This window comes from Haemaphysalis longicornis, unplaced genomic scaffold (assembly GCF_048455015.1).
Source record: "Haemaphysalis longicornis isolate Haplotype H1 unplaced genomic scaffold, Haemaphysalis longicornis Haplotype H1 scaffold_6, whole genome shotgun sequence".
Lineage (NCBI taxonomy): Eukaryota > Metazoa > Arthropoda > Arachnida > Ixodida > Ixodidae > Haemaphysalis > Haemaphysalis longicornis.
In genome coordinates, this window is record NW_027526407.1 from 58,516,674 (window position 1) to 58,534,767 (window position 18,094).

Consider the following 18,094-nt stretch of genomic DNA (forward strand, 5'->3'; position numbering starts at 1 on the left):
AACACCTAGAAGTGTAAGCGAAGCCACAGAATGCCATTCAAAATGTACGTTCATTCTTACAAGTACCGCTGTCTGTTACAGCAGGTAAGCACATCAAGCAAGGCCTACGAGCAGCAGGTGTACAGTTGCCAACCCTTCCGTTGGTAAGAGCAGACTTGAAACAAGCGAGCCGAGTCTAAACATCACTACTGCGCGCTTAGGGACACAAGAGAGCCAGCTCACCTCTTTACGGACGAGCCTTGCAACGAAGCCCTGTCCAGGACCGATCCCTGCTGTGTTGCCACACCGGCCTCCACAATGCCACCTGGCTCATGACAGAGCCTGTTGAGTGTCCTCGAGCTTGTGTACACCGGTTCCCCATCACCTCCACAGTTGAGAGACAGCTTGCTCTGAGCCCTCGCCGAGGCCCCGGCAGAGTCCACGTTGAGCACTTTTGCCGAGCCAGACGAGGTCGCTGCCGAAGATGAGGTGTCGCCGTTGGCCTTCTTCTGCAGTGGCTTCTCAATAAGCGCGTTGACCACAACCACGGGTGGCGGCGCCTTGCCCCCGGCTCCCTTGTTGTTCATGGTGTGGTGCTGGACTGCATTCCTCTCGTTCTGTCGCCGCGCGGCCTCGGCGTCCCGGCGCTCCTTCCAGCGACGACGCTGGCAAACGATCACCAAGGCAGCGACGAGTGCGATCAGGGGCACCGCAACTGACGCCGTGACAATCAACGCCAGCTGGACTCCCGAGAGCTTGTCTTCAAGACTCTTGTCTTCCCTGTCTCTCACAAAGTCGTGGCCGACGTCCTCTCCCCGCCTCGCAGATGACCGTCCCGGTGGAGGGACCACGGCCACCCTCGGAGCCAGGGCCGGGGGACGGTGCTCGCAGCGCTCCCCGCTGAAGTCGTTGGGACAGCGGCACTCAAAACGGCCCGCGAGGTCTACACACACTCCGCCGTTGAGGCAAGGGGATGAGGCACATTCGTCCAGATTCACCGAGCAGTCCTTGCCCGAGAATCCGGGTGGGCAGTTGCAGGCAAAGTCGTTGACCAGGTCCACGCAGCGCCCGCCATTGGCACACGGGTACGTAAGGCAGTCGTCGACATCCACTTCGCAGAGGCGGCCCACGTAGCCCGGTCGACAGGCACAGCGGTAGCTGTCGGCACCGTCCACGCACGTGGCACCGTTGCGGCACGGGTTCGAGACACAGTCGTCGATGTCTGTCTGGCACAACGGGCCCGTGAAGCCTGGCCGGCACTCGCAGCGGAAACGATGGTGCTCGCCGCCGGAATCGCCATCCGAGAGGCTCACGCACGTTGCACCTGTTTAGAAGAATGACAAAAAGAAATCTTAGTCACCAGGCACCTTGACAGCCGAGATAGAGGCAGTAGACAACACACGCTAAATAAACAGGGAGGAAGTGGAACTGGCAGCACCCCTCACCATTGGCACAGGGTGACGGTTCACAAGGGTCTCTCTGCACGTCGCAGCGGTCTCCAGCAAAGGCATCCGGGCAGAGGCAGCGGAATCCCTCGGCAGTGTCAGGTGCCTCACGGCAGCTCCCTCCATTCACGCAGGGATTCGAGTCGCAGGCACTGTGTGGCACTTCGCAGTGACGACCACCGAGCCCAGGAGGGCAGCTGCACGTGTAGCCACCAGCCGACGAACCGTCTGTGCGGCACACGCCGCCATTGCGACACGGTGATGCCAAACAGGGGTCCTGGACCAACTCGCAGTCCGTGCCGGCATAGCTGCATCCAGAGAAAGCAAAGATGGTGCACCATTAAAAACCTGAACTTGGAAAAACTCGACGGCAGAGCACTGAGGCAGAGGCTAATTTGATTCAAATGACAAGTGGGCTGTTTACAAGTGGCGAGCGGTGTCACAGATTAACGAGGCTCACCCAGGCTGGCAGGTGCAGGTGTAGGAGCCCTGTCCCGTGTTGGTGCAGGTTCCCCCATGTCGGCAGGGCCGGTTGTTGGTGCAGTAGTTGAGGTCCTGGTTGCAGAACAGGCCGCCCCAGCCCTCGTCACAGTTGCACTGCCACGGCTGGGAGCAGGTGCCGTGCAGGCAGCCCGGGTACCGGACGCACCGGTCACACAGCGGACCCTCCCAGCCGATGCGACACCTTTGCAGGAGAAGAAAACAAGAACACAGAACGGTTGGTACACTGTTCTCTTAGCAGCCGGAACTTTAACGGCAACTTTTTTTCTTATTTGGGCACCAAGTGGAACCAGTACCAATGTGATACCCCAACTGCTGCATACTCAGCAGCCAAAAACATCAAGTGCACGGTTTTTCCATCAACTATAGCTTTCGCAAGCTTTCCACATTGGTACGCTGACACTGGATGCATGTGCTACTTCATGCAAGAATACCATTTACAGCCTTTATTTCAAAACCATACAGAAGTAAAGCGAACAAGGAAGAGAAAGCAATACTCACTTGCACTCATTCGGCTTGTCACAGTCCCCCTGGGGTTCCTTGCAACCTTTCAGGCAGATTGCTGCGCAAGACAAAAAGAAGAGAAAAAACCGTAAGGCTCCGAAGCAAGACACCTTCCGGCACAGAGCAAATCACTCCGAAAGCCAACTTTTCGACGACACAAAAATAACGCCAGAACCTTGAAAGTCACGTTCCCCCTCCTTCACTGTTTTCGTACACTTTGTGATGAACGCAGAGGATGATAAAGGGAAAAAACACGAGGGACGACATCGAACAGCAGCTCTCACGCGCGGATAACACGAGGAAGGAACGAAGCCGGGCCCAAAGTATACGGTGGCACACACGACGATTTCCTCCATCACCGACTCACGCGCGCGCACGCCGACACCTCTGCATTACCGGACCGGACGGGAGGAGAAAAAGATCACCCCCAGCAAGAGCTACTACAACACGAGAAGCCTTTACACCCCCCTTCTCCCCCCCCCCCTTTTTTTTTCTGATCGCACGGCGGTCGCTCTCGGCAGGAGCAAACGACCCAAAGCCTAATGATGCGCGGCAACAAAAGAAGAACGACGGGCGACTTTGTCCGCGCAAAAAGAAGCACCCGCGGCGCTTCTCCTTTGCGCGCGCACTCTTTATTTTCCCCTCCACTTGCGCGCAGGAGGTGGAGGAGTAGGAAAAGTTCGACCACGTCCGCGGCGACGCCACCGACGACTAATCGCCCAAAGTGGCGGGACGGTGTTGTGCGCGACGACCGGCAGCTCGCACCGACTAGTGCACTGCACGGGCCCGGGCCGGCCCGAAAGCCCGAGCCCGGCCCGGCCCGCGGGCCGGGCTCGGGCCGGGTAGCACACATTTTCTCGGGCCCGGGCCGGGCTCGGGGTTGAACGAAAAATGTTTCGGGCCTTGCCGGCCCGAGCCGGCCCGAGCAGTGCCTGAGGCACGGCAGTGGTGTGACGCTAATTCTAAATTGTTGATAGCAAGTTTTCCCATTGATATTTGAGGTTAAGTAAAAAGAAAAAAAAAGCGAAGTGCAATGTCACTATGGCGCCGTTAAAAAACATGATAAATAGACGATTCCGCTCAGAAAGCCTTCACATCAATTATAAAACAGACAGTCTGGGCAGCATAGTGGGAGAGAGCAGGCCAGGCGAGGGCACTCCAGACACACAATACAACATGACTGTCTTTTATTTCTGCTTTTTGAAATAAAACAAACAGAACAAAGGCGACATAGACTTCGCACTGTCTACTGTTGCCACCTCCGTGGTAGCAAGCGGCTCCTCGGTCACGACGCGTGGCCCTGCATTCCAAGCGCCTGGGCCTCCACAAGAAGCGGGAGGCTGAAGAATGGGAGTACAGCTCTTTATTTTGAGTGCACACATCGAATACACTGCTGTGTACAGGATGGGGGTTGGTGGAATAGGCACGAGAGAGGAGACGCGGGGAGAAGCAGTCATTCACAAAACAACAAAAACACATCCCCTGAGGCTGGGAGCCGTAAAGGTTCCGTCGCCGGGGTCCGCCTCACAGAAGTTCCACGAAGGGTCGTGCGGCCCCGCGTCGTCGCTTTGTCTCGAACGGTTGCCGGAACCCCCCCCCCCCCCCCCCCCCCCCGGTGGTGGCGGGCTGGCTCGAAGTCGTCGTCGAACAAAATAAATGGGTCAGTCACAGCGCACATGCGCGGCCGCAGCGTCGTCGGGATGCTACGGGTCCGTGGAGGGCGAAACCAAACCCTACTGAAGCGGTTCCTCCACTTCGGAAAGCAAGCTGTCACCCAAAAATGCCGAGGCAAGGCAGACAAGATTTGTTGCCATCAGCTGCTGCCTTCAAGGTCCGCACATCCCCATTCTTTTGCCGAAAGTAGGAACGCCGTACGCCCACATGTTTTCGTACGGGCGGTAGTCACAACCGTGCATAGTTTCGGGGACCCATTTTCGAAGCAGAACCAATGTTTCGGATAAAAAGTTTTGAAACCATGATTCAAGGCAGAAAAGAAAACAAACGCAGACAAAATAATGCTGCCTTCATCACTGAAGGGAAAGACAGAAATGAAGCCATGAAAGCGGACACGTCATCTGCTCAAATTTCAGGCGCGTTCGTGTATGGACCCGAATTGAACCCGTGGCGCAATCTCCGAGTTCCTTTAGCAACAGGCAAAATGCTGTCAAATATTCCAGCAGTAAATGTACGTAAACTTAGTCAGTTGAGTCAACACTAACAAAATCCTAATTATATTATTGTGATCACAGTATTTCCCATTCATTGCTTTATGCAGTCGCTTTATGCTTACGCTTTAAGGTTAAAAACAGCAAACGTTTTCGGGCTCATGTTTATAGCCTTTTGAACTCGGGTCGGGCTCGGGCTGATATTTTAAATTTTTCCCGGGCTCGGGCCGGGCTCGGGCTCACATTTTAAAAATTTGTCGGGCTCGGGCCGGGCTCGGGCTCCCGTTTTAAAAACTTGTCGGGCCCGGGCCGGGCCCGGGCCGTGTCTCTACCGGGCCGGGTCGGGCCGGGCCTAGAAATTTCGGCCCGTGCAGTGCTCTAGCACCGACCACCTTTTCCGAGCAAGGATCGTACTACGGCGCGCGATGCGGTACCCGCTAAAAGTGCGCCCTCTCGTTCCCAAACAAAACGCGTCCGAAGATAATTTTTTTTTTTTCTTAGCAGCGAAAAGTGAACACGGGGAGGAAAAGCGCGCGAGGCCTAAGTTGGGGCTTGCGCAGGAGGAGACTTGCAAAGAATTCCTTACAAGCGACACACATACAGAAAAAAAATATTAAAAAGAAAAAAGGCGAAGGATGATGAGTGAGAGGGGGTTTCAGGTCAAAGGAAAGGTTAAGCTGCCGAAATGAGCGGCAGGCTTTCTCAAGCCCAACAAAACGGCTCCGTACTGCACACGGGGGAACAACAGAAAGAAAAAAAGAGAAAGCTCGGCGTACAGGTAGCGGTAGAGGGGGAAACATGATTGGAGAGCGGAAAGGAAAAGGGCCCGCGAAAGAAAAGCGCAGCGGCGCTGGTGGTGCTTCTTTCTAAACGCGCCGGCAACTCTGCAGGAGCGAAGAAGACGCGGCAGAAGAGGCATACACACAGGCGCCGAGAGGTGATTATACCGGTAAGCACAACGGAGAGCCTCTCCCCCCTCCCCAAAGAAGAAGCCACCGCCGCCCAGTTGCCCCCGCGCAGTGCCCATTTTGGTCGGTGCGTTGCTTCCTCCAGGTCGGCTACCTGGTGAGCTACTGAACTCGCCTCCCCCACCGCGCGCCTCTTATCTACGAACCTAGCCCCCCGGGGTTCGTCCACCGACCGGTGTAATCGGGAGAGCTGCTTGCTTCACTGTGCCGGCGTGCTTGCTGCTGCTGACCAAAAAGGTCGACGGAGTCCTTTGTACCAAGCCGTCATTACGGTGATTGTTCTTTAACTTAGTAGATGAGCTCGAACATGTTTCCCGTACGCGATCGCCGCAGGGAATGATCTGTATGCTGCTGCAATCATCCCGCAACGGTTGCAATGGTGAAGGCTTGGGCGAGTTGGCGCATGATTAAAAAGAGGGGAACAGCGCAACACAGACGAAACACATGGAGAAAGTGCTGCGGCCATTTACAACAGCGCTCGTGGTTGTAACTTTCTTCATGTGTTTCGTCTCGTGTTGCGCTGTTCCCCTCTTTTTAATCCTGTAACGGTGTCCTCCTCGCGGCGCCTGCACATTGATAAATGCGGAATAGGCGCTTAGGACGGAACACGAGAGCCCAATAGTACTTAAAAATGCGTTTTGACGCGCAGATGTGGCAGCCGACCACCGAAGCTCTGAGCGTGACGTCAGGACGTCTTGCGTTCGCCGAGACGCTCCCGGAGCAGATTTTATCCTCCGTGACCGAACTGAAGCAGGCGGAAAGAAGAGACACACGAGCTGTCCACAGCCCTCGTCACGCGGACGCAACAACGCAAGTGGAACGAACGACCTCGACACCTTAGAAGCGTCTGTGAATAAGAAAGTGAAACTGCCGCGAACCGTTCGCCATCGCCGTCGATTCCTCCGCGGACTCGCCGTCTCGCTCCTACGACTAGGGCCTTTCTATCATCAAGAGACGCGGCGACGGCAACAGCCGAGGCGGGCGGCGAACAAGCCCGTGCGCGACCGTGTGAACGGAAACGGTTAAATACCGCGCGCGCGTCAGGAAGAGACAACAGCTCGTTCCCCCGCCGCCCCCACTCCCTCTTTCACCCTCCCCCACTCCTACACCAGCTCCTCACTCTCTCCCTTTTTCTCTCACTCAGCCCGTAGTTAGGCACGGCGAGTGGAGTTGCAATCGCTCAGAAACAAGCATTTCGATTACGACACGCACTTGGATTTCGAGCTCGACCGCCTAAAATTCCCCCTTCAGCATCTTCATACGGCCCCCAGAAAAGAAAGAAAAGAAGAAAAGGTTCACAAGGAGGGTTTACTGGAGTGGTCAGAGAGAGAGAGGAGAAGAAGGAGGAGAAGGTTCGCGTACTGCTTGCAACGCCCCGAAAAGCGCTCGGCAAATTCGCACGGGAAATTCCCTCCCCCCACACCGCCTCTAAAAAACAGCGGGCAGCTCGCGGGCGACTCCCGAAAACGACCTGCTCGCCGCTGCTACTGCTGCTGCCCGCGTTCGGTTACACCCCCCCCCCTCCTCAAAAAACGAAAGAAAACGCAATAATTACACAAAACAAAAGAGCGTGTAAGGAACGGGCGCCCGCGTACTTCGGTCACTCACGCAGCAGCCGCGCACACCCTGGGAACGCGCCGACTCACGGCACAGTAACGCGATTGCGGGCGCCCCTAAAAAAAAATGGAATAATGCGGAGAAGCATCACAAAAGGCGGAAAGGGAAAACGCGCACAAACTGACTCACGGGCCAGGAAAAATACTCGGTAGCATAAGTATGTACTTGTCGAGGCGTCTTAGGAAACGAGTATACGTTATCCGGCCTTCTTTCGAAGAGCGCAACACACGAAGCAAGCGTAGAGAGGACAATGGTCGTTACGCTGCAATTTTTGTTTCTTCGTCGTCCGGCTTGCGTTAAAATACCAATTTTAAAAAAGTAATCCGAGCAATAACGCCAGCCTGAACGGCTTCCACGTCCAAGCGGGAGTTTGATGCGTGTCGTTCAGCGTTTTGCGGCGGGAAGTGGCTACAACGATGGATAGACTTGGATAGTACGTTCATACAGCCGAGCCAAGTCGCGAGACAAAAAAAAAGAAGACAGAAACAGCGCGTGCGGGCTGCGATACAATGCGCGCGTGAATCCGAAACAATGGAAGCGGGCGTGGCCGAAGAAGGGCCCCTCTGAATGGTCGGGTAGAAAAAATGGGGGGGCGAGAAAAAAAACAAAAAAAACGGTAAAGCGGGTGTAAGAATGGCGAGACAATGAATGGAAGGTCCTTTAAAAGCGTTCTCAGTGAAGCTTCTCGTAAAGGCGGCAAATACGCGGCGCCTCCTTCAGTGGACGCCCTGCGAGGAGGCGGCTATACAGGGCAAATGTGCCACGATCGACAAGTCGAAAAACGACCGAGGGGACGATACACCCAGGCTTAAAACTGCGCTCGAAACAAGCGGGAAGTGTCAGAGATAAAGGAAGACCTGCTTTCAGTACGTACGAAGGAATAAGTTTGCGCAAAAGACGAGGACGATGAGATGAGAGGACAAGACGAGAGCGCACGTCATGAACCAACTAGCCAGCAATCAAGTCCTACTGTATTCAGTGCGTGCGTGTGGGTGTCCTGTCCGAAGGGGGGGTGGGGTCTATAATTCACAATATTCGATATCGGATTTCGGCAAAGGCATTTTCGATATCGAACACGACAAAAATGTCGTTCGCACTTCGCTAAGGTCCACTTCTAACGTTTTAATAGCTACTCTTATCGAAAAAAACAAACGTGTAATCAAGACGACGGAACATTTATTTGCCAGCACGTCCACAGGAAACTACTCTAGTTAAGAAAGCTGACAAAGATAAGAGATAAGAAACTCACGCATCTCAACGAGGTGAATCATGACGACTGGGCGAAGCACTGGGGATCGTTTTTTACCGTAAATCACCCGTGGCATTGCCCACTCGCGCGTGACAACGCGTGTGTACAGTATATACAATTCCAATCCAATCCAATCCGATACAATTCAATTTAATCCAAATCCAATCCAATCCAATGCTCCTCGCGCATGCGCAACGCTGTGTACACGGACGCCAAGGGACAAGCCACGGACAAAGCGAGGTCCTAAGGTGCTTCGCCACTAAAAGAAGCGTTGGTGGGGAGAAGTTGGCTACGAGGGGCGAACAACGTTGCCACTGTGTAGCGAAAACGTTTCACTCGCCACGCCGGCGAAGTTACTGGCGGTACGAGCGAACGACGGCAACAAACTCGCGGACTACGCTCACACAGACGTCTCCGTCGATGCTCCCACGCCGGGGGACACCGTCGGAGGACGGAAGAAGCCCTCAACTTGAGAGACAACGCCGAAAAAGACCAAGAAGGCGCTTCATTTTCACTCCGGTCCTTTCTCACTCTCTTACCTCCATCCGTCCGTTTTCCCCGCCCATTTCACACGCATTACACCCCCCCCCTCTTTTTTTTTTCTTCATTCAGTTCTTGTCCCAGCCGTAGAGCAGGGAATAAAATATCGCGCCGTCCTGGAAAAACGCGCCGAGAGCGGGGTGAAAATGTCTCTCCCTTTTCCGTTTCTCTCAGAGACATTTTTTTTGTCTCTCTGGTTTCGAAAATACGGCCACGCAGCTTGGAGAGGAAATGATGCGCGCGACAAAACATGTCAGACGTTGAGGGGAAAATAAATAAACCAGAAACAAGAATCGGTCCGGGGGGAGTCCTCTCCCCGGTTCGCACGAAACCGGCCACACGGAGATAGCTCATCAGTCAGTCAGTCGCCGGGCCGTTTTCCAGCGTACGAGAAGACTATCAGTTGCGCCGCCCGTGTGACGCGTCGTACGCGCGCCAGAATATATCTCCACTGCGCCTGAAGTGAGAGAGAGAGAAAAAAAAAAAAAAAAACAGGAGGAAATTCAATGCTCACGGGCATTCGTGAAAAAAACCTCCGCAAGCGTTGCGTTGTGTCTCCTCTAAAACCGAGGACTGAACGTTCTGTGTGACGTTGTATACTGTCCGCCCATGTATCCGAAACGACCGCGGCGGAGAACGCCTACGCGGGGAAGAAGTTCGCGCTGTGGGGGCGCCGAAATATCTATAAGACTGGTGAAAAAAAAAAAAAAAAAAGGAGAAATGCTAATCACGAAATCAAATTTGACGCTGGCCTGTTTAAAAGCGACCATGAAATGCGCTATTTTTCTTGATCTGCGCCTACACGTTGCCACGACAGGTACCGTTAGTATGCCGCGACACCTTTACTCCGTCCTAATTCGTATACCAATGCAAGTTAGTCCACCCACTTTCTGCACTGCGACCACAACGACTATTTATTTAAACGCAGCAACACGGTGCGAACTAAGTCCACAAACGAGCTCACAAGCGACGCAACCCCAACAGGATACAGAAGAAGAATGGCTAGCAAAAACTTTCGCCCCACTACTACGATCTATCCTTTCCATCCTTTCAAACACTGCCGACATCTCGGCAGCATGTTCGGGGACTGTGCCACGCATGCGCAATTAGACGGCCCTGTCGCTTGCGCCAATTAAATGGACGTCAGCAAGACTGGCTGCGCCCAGTGCGAATAAGTTCGAAAGGATAACTCTAAACAACCATAAAAACCGATTCGAAGGCAGCGCACTGAGTAAGGAGAAGAGGGAAAGCATTAAAAAAAAAAAAAGCGGCACCCCCGGAGTAAGGCGGGGGAGGGGAGAAAGGGGGGGGAGAAAGCAGAGGGAGAAAGGGGTGAAAGTCACGGGCGGCTGGATTGATGAGCTGGGGCGCGGGGCGGAGGGGTTACGAAACGACGGATGTGACATCACCCCCGCAGCCACCACGGCGGGCAGGAGTCCCCCCCATCTTCCGAGGAAATCCGGCGCCGTGCGAATTTGGACGACGCGACGACACTCGCGAGTGAGTAACCCTCCCCCTCCCCTCCTCCTCCTCCTCCTGCCCCGTTCATTCATGGCTTTCGAGTAAACACGCGCGCCTCTAAGGGCTGCTACGAAATGGCTTTCATTCGTTCCCGCAAACGGACCGTTACGACGATAGCTCACCGGAAATTTCGACTTCGAAAGCTTCTCAAATAGAATGGAAGAAACAAAAAAAGAGGCCATCTTTGCCGTCATCTGCACCTGTTTCTTGGCAGTCGAAGACACGAAAGGCAACGAACGCACGACTAAGCGCGGTGATTTGCTTTTCAGGCACGGCGGTGGGTACTGTGAAACTCTCCGAGTAAAGCGAGATTTCTCTAAAGCGGTTTTGTTATAACGAAGCTTTACTGCATAAAACCCAGGCATTAATCGGACTGCACTGCGCCAATTACTCGTCGCTGCGGGGAATACTTACGATGCTGCTTGGTTGTTTGCCCGAAAAGTATAGGCATTTTCGCGCTTCAAACCTAGGTAAGGTGTAGACACTGGGGAAATTGCGCGGCGCATGCGCACTAGGACCGTCCTGTCGAGTGAAGAGGAGGCGACGGGACGCAGACTCACCCTTGCTGCAGTAGTCGCCCTTCCACCCGGGCAGGCAGACGACGTCGCCGGCGGCGCTGCACGTGTAGTGTCCGAACTTGTCGTCGCGGGGCCGGCACAGCTTGGCGCAGTCGGAGCCGTAGTAGTGCTCCTGGCAGCGGACGCGGTACGAGAAGGACAGCGCCGAGCGCTCCCGCTGAAGCGTGCCGGGCGTCCAGGAGTCGCTCACTGCGAGCCACTTCTGCGTCGACATCTGCGCCACCAGCGTCCGGTGGACGCCCCCCGTGGACGACGGACCACCTGCGCCAACGGAAAAGGAAGACACACTCTCAGAAAAAGACTCTTCGCCACGAGCTAACCGCGATAATCGCCATGTCCTGTGGTGTGTTTGCTACATCGTCAGCTACTGAACGCGCACTGCCCTCTACATCGTCTGTTATTGTTTTGTGCACGCGTGTGCGTCTTCCACCCGTTGCTATTCGACATGCCCGCCTGTGTGAGCTATTTACCGCGCGGATAGAGAACGACGCTTTCTGTCGCTTAGGGTCGGCTATCAGCTATTCTACAGGTGTTGCAAATAACTTCAATCGTGATGCATCTAGCTGTTTCCGCCTCAACTATGATTCGGCTCTCGGCTTACGGTAACGAAGACGAAAACTAGTACAACGCACTCAAAATTTCAATACCCTCCCGTCGAAATTGATCCCCCAAACCCGGTGCAAGCATCCCGCCCTGACACACCGAGACACGCCTCGTCAGCCAGGATGTTCCCCTTAAACTAGGGCATTTACCGCGTCTATCGTTCGTCTCCAGTCCGTAGCAAAACACACTCACACGCGAACACCACGGAGCATTGAAAGAGCCACTTCCACGAAACCGCGCAGGATACACGCTACTCGCCGTCACTCATTCACCGCGTGTCACGGCCAATTAAAAAAAGGCACCGAGACACAAGCCCCGCGCGCCAAAGTGCGGGTACGAACCACACCGCGGGCCACTCACTGGAAAGCGCGAGCAAGCAAGCAAGCCGACGGGAGCCAGCGCGAGACAATCCAAGGCGATCCTTTGAACGACGCGGGTGCCGACAAGGGGGGGGGGAAGCAGCGAGGGGGGGCAATGAAAGAAGTTGTTCCCTTCCAATTAACCGCGTTCCGCCGTGCTGTACGGCCTCTGAATGAGAGCGCCGGGTAGCAGCAGCAGCAGCACGCTGGGGGTCACTTCTTTTGTCTTCTCGGCCTCAGCTGTTGTCTTCCGCGCCCGAGAGGTGAAGGAACCTGAGATAGCGTCGCGCGATGCTCTGCGCCCCCTTCTCGCGAACGACGGTCCAGCGAGCGCACCAAGTAAGCTCAAGCGGCCGGGCACAGGAAGGCCACGTCAGTGTCGAGCAAGCTGTCGCGCCAGCTTGCCTATACACAGCTGAACTCTAGCGTCTCACGCAACTGAACTCTCGCTAGTTCGGCTGGAAGGCAAGAGGCGGCGGTGGTGACACAAACTACGACGCGGACAATGACAGCAGACGACATTTATTGCTAAAACGGAAAAGCTAAAATGCTTCAAGACAGAGAGCGCTAGGTGTGCAGAACTAGAAACTCGGGCCGGTACGTTACAAGTTAACCTCTCTCTCTGTCGCTCTGTCTTTGTGTGTGTACGTAGCCATGGACAAACGAAACATGAACAAGAACACACAGCGTGATTTCTATCAATGCAAGTCCAATTGACGCGTGGATTTGCTACAGTAACAACTTTTGAAAATGCCAGGGCTAAAAAATACGTCCTTTATTTTTCCAAATCACCCGATATCTGTAGCCCGATGTAGATAGAGATCAGAAAAGGCAGTCACACAAACCAGCAGCAATGGCAGTCGCAAAAATAAAGCAGGGAGGTAGGGGACGATAAAAAAATAAAACGCGGGATGCAAAGCCACGCACGCATTCGTGCGTCCTAAGGTCAGAAAAGCGTCGCCGGACGACACCAAAAGGAGCTTTTTCGCGTGTGTGCACGCTTTTCCCTTCTAATGGTCGCACGGACGGAAGTGGCATCTGCACGAAACGAGCCGGCGCGCTGCCTGGGCGGAGCGGTACTTTTTTCCAGATCTCTTTCTTTTCCACACCACCCCTCTCCCGTTCCCTCGGTGTCTTACATCGCTTCCGCTTTTTAAAAGACGCTCCCACCCTCTTCCTTCAAGAACGGTCGAACCCCCAGCCCCCTGTAAGCCGCTTCAGCTCAAATCGCAAAAAAGTCGGCGAGTCTCCCGGAGATAGGTGCGTTTCTTTCCCACCTTTCCGGCCGGTTAAAGTCCGAAAAGCAAACAAAAAAAGAAAACGCGCCAGCAGAGAGAGAATACGGCGAAAACAATGCGGGCAACGCCGAGTAATACGCTCCGTCAACCATAACGCCGAGCATGCCAGAAGCCGCGGAGAATAAGGAAAGACAGGGACAAACTAACAGACATCGCCAACAACGAGTTCGCAGACGAAAAATGAACGCGCAGACGACAAAAAAAGCTAAACTGCGCTCACAGCAGACGACGCACGCGCGCACAATGCCGGCGGAAAGCTACACACACACACAAAGGAGTTAGCAGACGATAACAAAAATGGCCGCATGGAGGCAAGGAAACGAAGCGCGACACCGGCCCCAAAGTTGCCCACATAACCCTGAAGAGAAGGAAGACAGAAAAAAAAGCAGCAACTAGTTGCTGCGCGGGCGAGCGTGAATTCTCTCAGGAAACACAGCGACCGAGCAGTTCGCCTTTTAAACCACCGCGAAGGCGGTGGTAGGAGCCGCCTATTCTAGCCGCTCAGTGCGATGGAAAAACAAAAGCATTCCACGCCGGGAAGAGGGTGACAAACTAAAAATATGCCCACGCGAGAGATCAGCATCCGACACACACACAGGCGCGCATAGCCGGGAAAGAGAGAGAGAGGGGAAAAAGGGAGTGACGACAGTGAGGATTTAAGAAACGAGACGCAATAAAAAGGTTCAAATAAACGCGGCGTAATGAAGACGAACGGAAACAATGAAAGCGGAATTGGCGAGAAAAGAAACGAAACAAACAAAATAGGGAGAAAACGCAGAAGAGAGAGGCAGGCAAATCCCTAGCAGACGACAAAAAAAAAAAAAAGTCCCTAGCAGACGACAAGAAAAAGCCGAAGATCCACGGAGCGCAACCAGCGGGGAAAGGGAGCACAGCGGCGGCGACCAAGTTAAGGTGGAGGACCCGAAAAAAGAAGCTTACGAAGCGGCGACGGCAGCGTCCGTGAGACCGCGACCCTCGGAGCAGCCAAGCGCGGCGCGCAGAAATTATATCGGCCTCGGAAGAGCCTGATTTTCCCACAACTTGCTAAGCCGCCCTCCTTGCTCGCTCCGGCTCGGCGACTCTTCCTCGCCGCCCGACCGCCGTTAGCGCATGCGCGAAGAGCGTCTCTCAGCAGACGATTTCGTGTGAGCAGACGGCAACGGCGTCGTTAAGGGCCCCGGCCTGCCCGCGCAACGATGGTTATCGGATGAAAATGAAGCTCGGACGACGACAGCGCGATCACACTAACTCGAGCTAACGCGCAGCATACGTTCAATCGCGATAACTAATTATTCAGGAACCGGTGACGTAATAAGCGGAGTCTCCGGTACAGCCGGCGGCGAAGCAATAGATCGCGCGGTGAACTTCACTTAACGGCGACGATAAAGTAATAATCGCGTAATAGAAACCGTCGGAACCTTTTTTTTTTTTTTCTTTACGAGCACTGTAAAAAAAACTGAGTGCTGAGACGCATCAGGTAGCCGCTACGCCTCACTTCCCAACGCTATTTTAGCGGTCGTGATACAAAAAAGTAAAGGAATTCAATTCACCGAAGGGCGTTCCCCCTTGGATACAGGCGATGGGAGATTCGCAGGACGAGCACGCTCCCAAACTCGGTCACGGTTGTTCTATCGACCCGGAAGCCTGAGATCCGGAGCAGGCTTGTTTGCTGGTTTTCTTCATCGTCTGCCTTCCGTCTGCGCAGGCTAGCGGCCAGCCCCCACGCCGAGCGGTACACACCCAGTCAAGCGAACAGTCGGCCTCGATTTCAAAGGTTCGAAGAGCCTTTCGAACTTTCACTACGACGGACGGGCAGCGTAGGGGGCGCTTTAACGATGAGCCATTTATTATGGGACGGACCGAGCGCACCGATGCATTTATCCGACTGTGCAGAGTCGACAGTTCACGTTTGCAAGTCTGGCGACGAGTAGCCGTACTAGCAACCGGAATTCGCCAGGAAATTACAAATGCGGAAACATGTAACGAAATTGGGACGGCGAGAGCGCTTCTAAATGGCATCCCCACCATATTTTCCCGAAATAATTGAAAGGCGCCAGCGAAGCGCGATTAAACAGAACGCAGACGATCGCGCGCATTCGCAGACGACCGGACCTCTTCTCGTAGCAGACGACAGGCGTTCGCGGCCGCGAAATGCCGCCGCCGGCTTGTTCCGCATCGGCCAATCAGGCCGGCGTGGAAGCAGCACCCAGCGAGAAGCCAGGCATCATTTTCCCACGCGGCTCGCGTATTTGTCCCGCACGCCTTTTGCTTGCTCTTTTGCAGCCAAGCCAAGCCGCCGCCGCCACCGCTGAAGCAGCAGCAGCAGCAGCAGCAGCGGAGAGCGTTCCTCTCGCTTCGTCCACCGCGCGCGCAAACCGGCTCGCCCCGTTACAGAAGATTAACAAGAAAACGCTCCCAGAGGCGGAGAGCTGCTGTGGCGCAGGACGAAAAACGCAAAGCGGAGAGCGGCAAAGTTAAATGCCTCGGCAGGTTAGTCGCTGCTGCCAAACGGCCAGTTCGAAAGCCGCCCTGCGCGGCGGCGGCTCGCGGTGACGTGACTCGAAAGCCCTCGCGAGCACTCTTGATCCGGCGGTAACCAGCCAATTAAAAGCGCCGCGCTGCGGCCCGCGAGAGCTGGCTTCTTCGGCCGGCGTTCGGCGTATGGGCGCAGCTGGGTAGCTGTCTTTACACAATTCGAGAGAAATCCCAAAGTTGCTTCCCGCGAACTAACATTCGAATTACTCACGATTTCCCGAATTCCCGGGAAGCAACGCACGCATTCCTCGCCATTTCCCGAATTATCGCCTGCACCGGGCTGTCGCCTGCACGGAATCGTCTGCTATCCAGCGCGACTCGCAGACGACCGACGCCAAAGAGGCGGTGAACGCGCAAATCAAGCAACCTCCAAAATCGACGGGAAAAGAAACCGTCCACGCAGTTTTGTGCGGAAAAAGCGAGCCGCGCCTAGTTTTGCCCCAAACAGGTGACAGCGAATCGGAAAAGGAAGCCGGGTGTAAATAAAAGGCCCAGCGACGACGCGCACGCCAGTAGGCACACACAGAGGGAAGAAGGATCAGACGAAAGGGACGGGGTGTGTGTACATATTCACAGCTTAGCAGCAACACCGCCGAAAAAAACGGGAAGAAATAAAAATCACGAAATACCGCCAGCGGGGACCAAATCAGCGGGAGGCTTCGGAAAAGCAGCAGCAGCAGCAAACGCGGCTCTCCTCTCCGGCCGGCCGTCCCCCCTCGCTACCTGCCTACACACGGCCGTGCACGACGACGACAACAAACGCCACGGCGGCTCCCTGCCACCGCCGCCCCAACCTGCTGCTGCCGCTGCTCGCCGAAGATTCTCACGGTCCATTTTCCCCCGGCGAGCCGTAGACCCTTTTCTCTTGCTGCTGCTGCTTCTTCCAGCGCGCTTCTTTTTCTTGCTATTTCTCCGCTTCGTGGTGTTGCCTCGACCGCTTCCCTCGCCGCCTCCTCGCCACGCACGGAGAACTCCTCCTCACCTCTCTCCCTCTTCATTCTCCTGCCACCGTGCCGGAGAAGCTAAAGACGCTCGCGATTGCCTGAATCTCTCCTCTTGACGCCTTGCTTACCTCGCAGCCTCGTCTCCCCCCCTCCCTCCTTTCTCAAGCCTACTCATGTAGTTCAAGAACAACGTCTTTCTTGCCCAGTACATCGTCTGGGGAAGGGGGTGGCGTGGAGGGGGGCGTTCTGCTATCTTCGACGACGTGCGTCAGCTGGACGACGACCGGCGTGACGCTAAACTCGACGGAGAAACACGTTGATCGCTCAACTCGTCACTCCTAACACGCGATGACGACAATGCCGGACATCTCCCCTCAAGGAGTGGTAATACATTGTGTACGCATTCCCATTGTTTCCGTCTCTTTCAGCGAAAACAACCTGACTGAGAAATTCGACCAACTGGCAGCAACGCTCGCGGGGGCGTGATCGTAAAAAAGAAAAAATAACACCGTAAAAACTACACGAGTGGCAATTGTCGGAGAGTCGCCTAAGGATTATTTCCGCACGATAAATTTTAATATAAGGCCCAGGGGACTTTTATTACATCCCTCCTCTGTAACTTCATAAAAGTCCCAAAGGGCCTTTTATTAAGTACCACCTACGACCGACGCGTACCTACTAAACGCAACACGTCACGAGAATGCGTACGCATTAACAAAAAAAAAAAAAAAAAACGACCAACGTGCAGCACTAGTTCGTAAAAGTTACTTCGTACACGTCGTTAACCACGCCGATTGAATAATACAAAAAAAGCTCACAAAGCCAAGAGCACAAGTCGCCGTACGCTGGCAATCTGTCGTTCTCCCGGCGTCACCTCCCCGAAGCCAAGTCTCTCGCAGGCCTTAGGCGCGCTAACGCGACGCGTTCGCAGTAATGACGGAGCAATTATGTGGTTACAAACACGCACCCCACCCCTTTTACCTTCGCACGTGCTAACGAGCAGGGTTGTGTCCACGATGCAGCGAATTACGTACTGCAACACGGGTCCTAAACATCGGCCGTCGCGGGAAATTCACAGCACGTGTGCCCGCTGCGACCGACAATCCACCCGCTCCGCTAATGAAATCGCTTAACCACGGCAAACCCGCTGATGTCCCTTAAGGCGACAGCGTAAGTACGACTAGTACTGTTGCGTCGCCTGTGGGCGGAAAACGAAAATGGGAACGGCGGCTGGCGCGTCCTTGCGTGTTACACACATTACTCTGAACCTGCCGCGGACGCCACCTGC

At 54.7% G+C, this 18,094-nt stretch overlaps 1 protein-coding gene across 1 annotated transcript in view; it reads right to left on the minus strand.

Annotated features, from left to right (window-relative positions):
• The window catches only part of LOC144142757 (uncharacterized), a 206,554-nt gene that overhangs the window by 3,306 nt on the left and 185,154 nt on the right, over positions 1-18,094 (minus strand). The window contains exons 6-10 of the mRNA XM_077674455.1: positions 11,050-11,328; positions 2,427-2,487; positions 1,885-2,109; positions 1,425-1,732; positions 223-1,303 (exon numbers count right to left, since the gene is read on the minus strand). Of these exons, the coding sequence (XP_077530581.1) occupies positions 223-1,303; positions 1,425-1,732; positions 1,885-2,109; positions 2,427-2,487; positions 11,050-11,328 (1,954 nt within the window). The remainder of the gene's footprint in view (positions 1-222; positions 1,304-1,424; positions 1,733-1,884; positions 2,110-2,426; positions 2,488-11,049; positions 11,329-18,094) is intronic.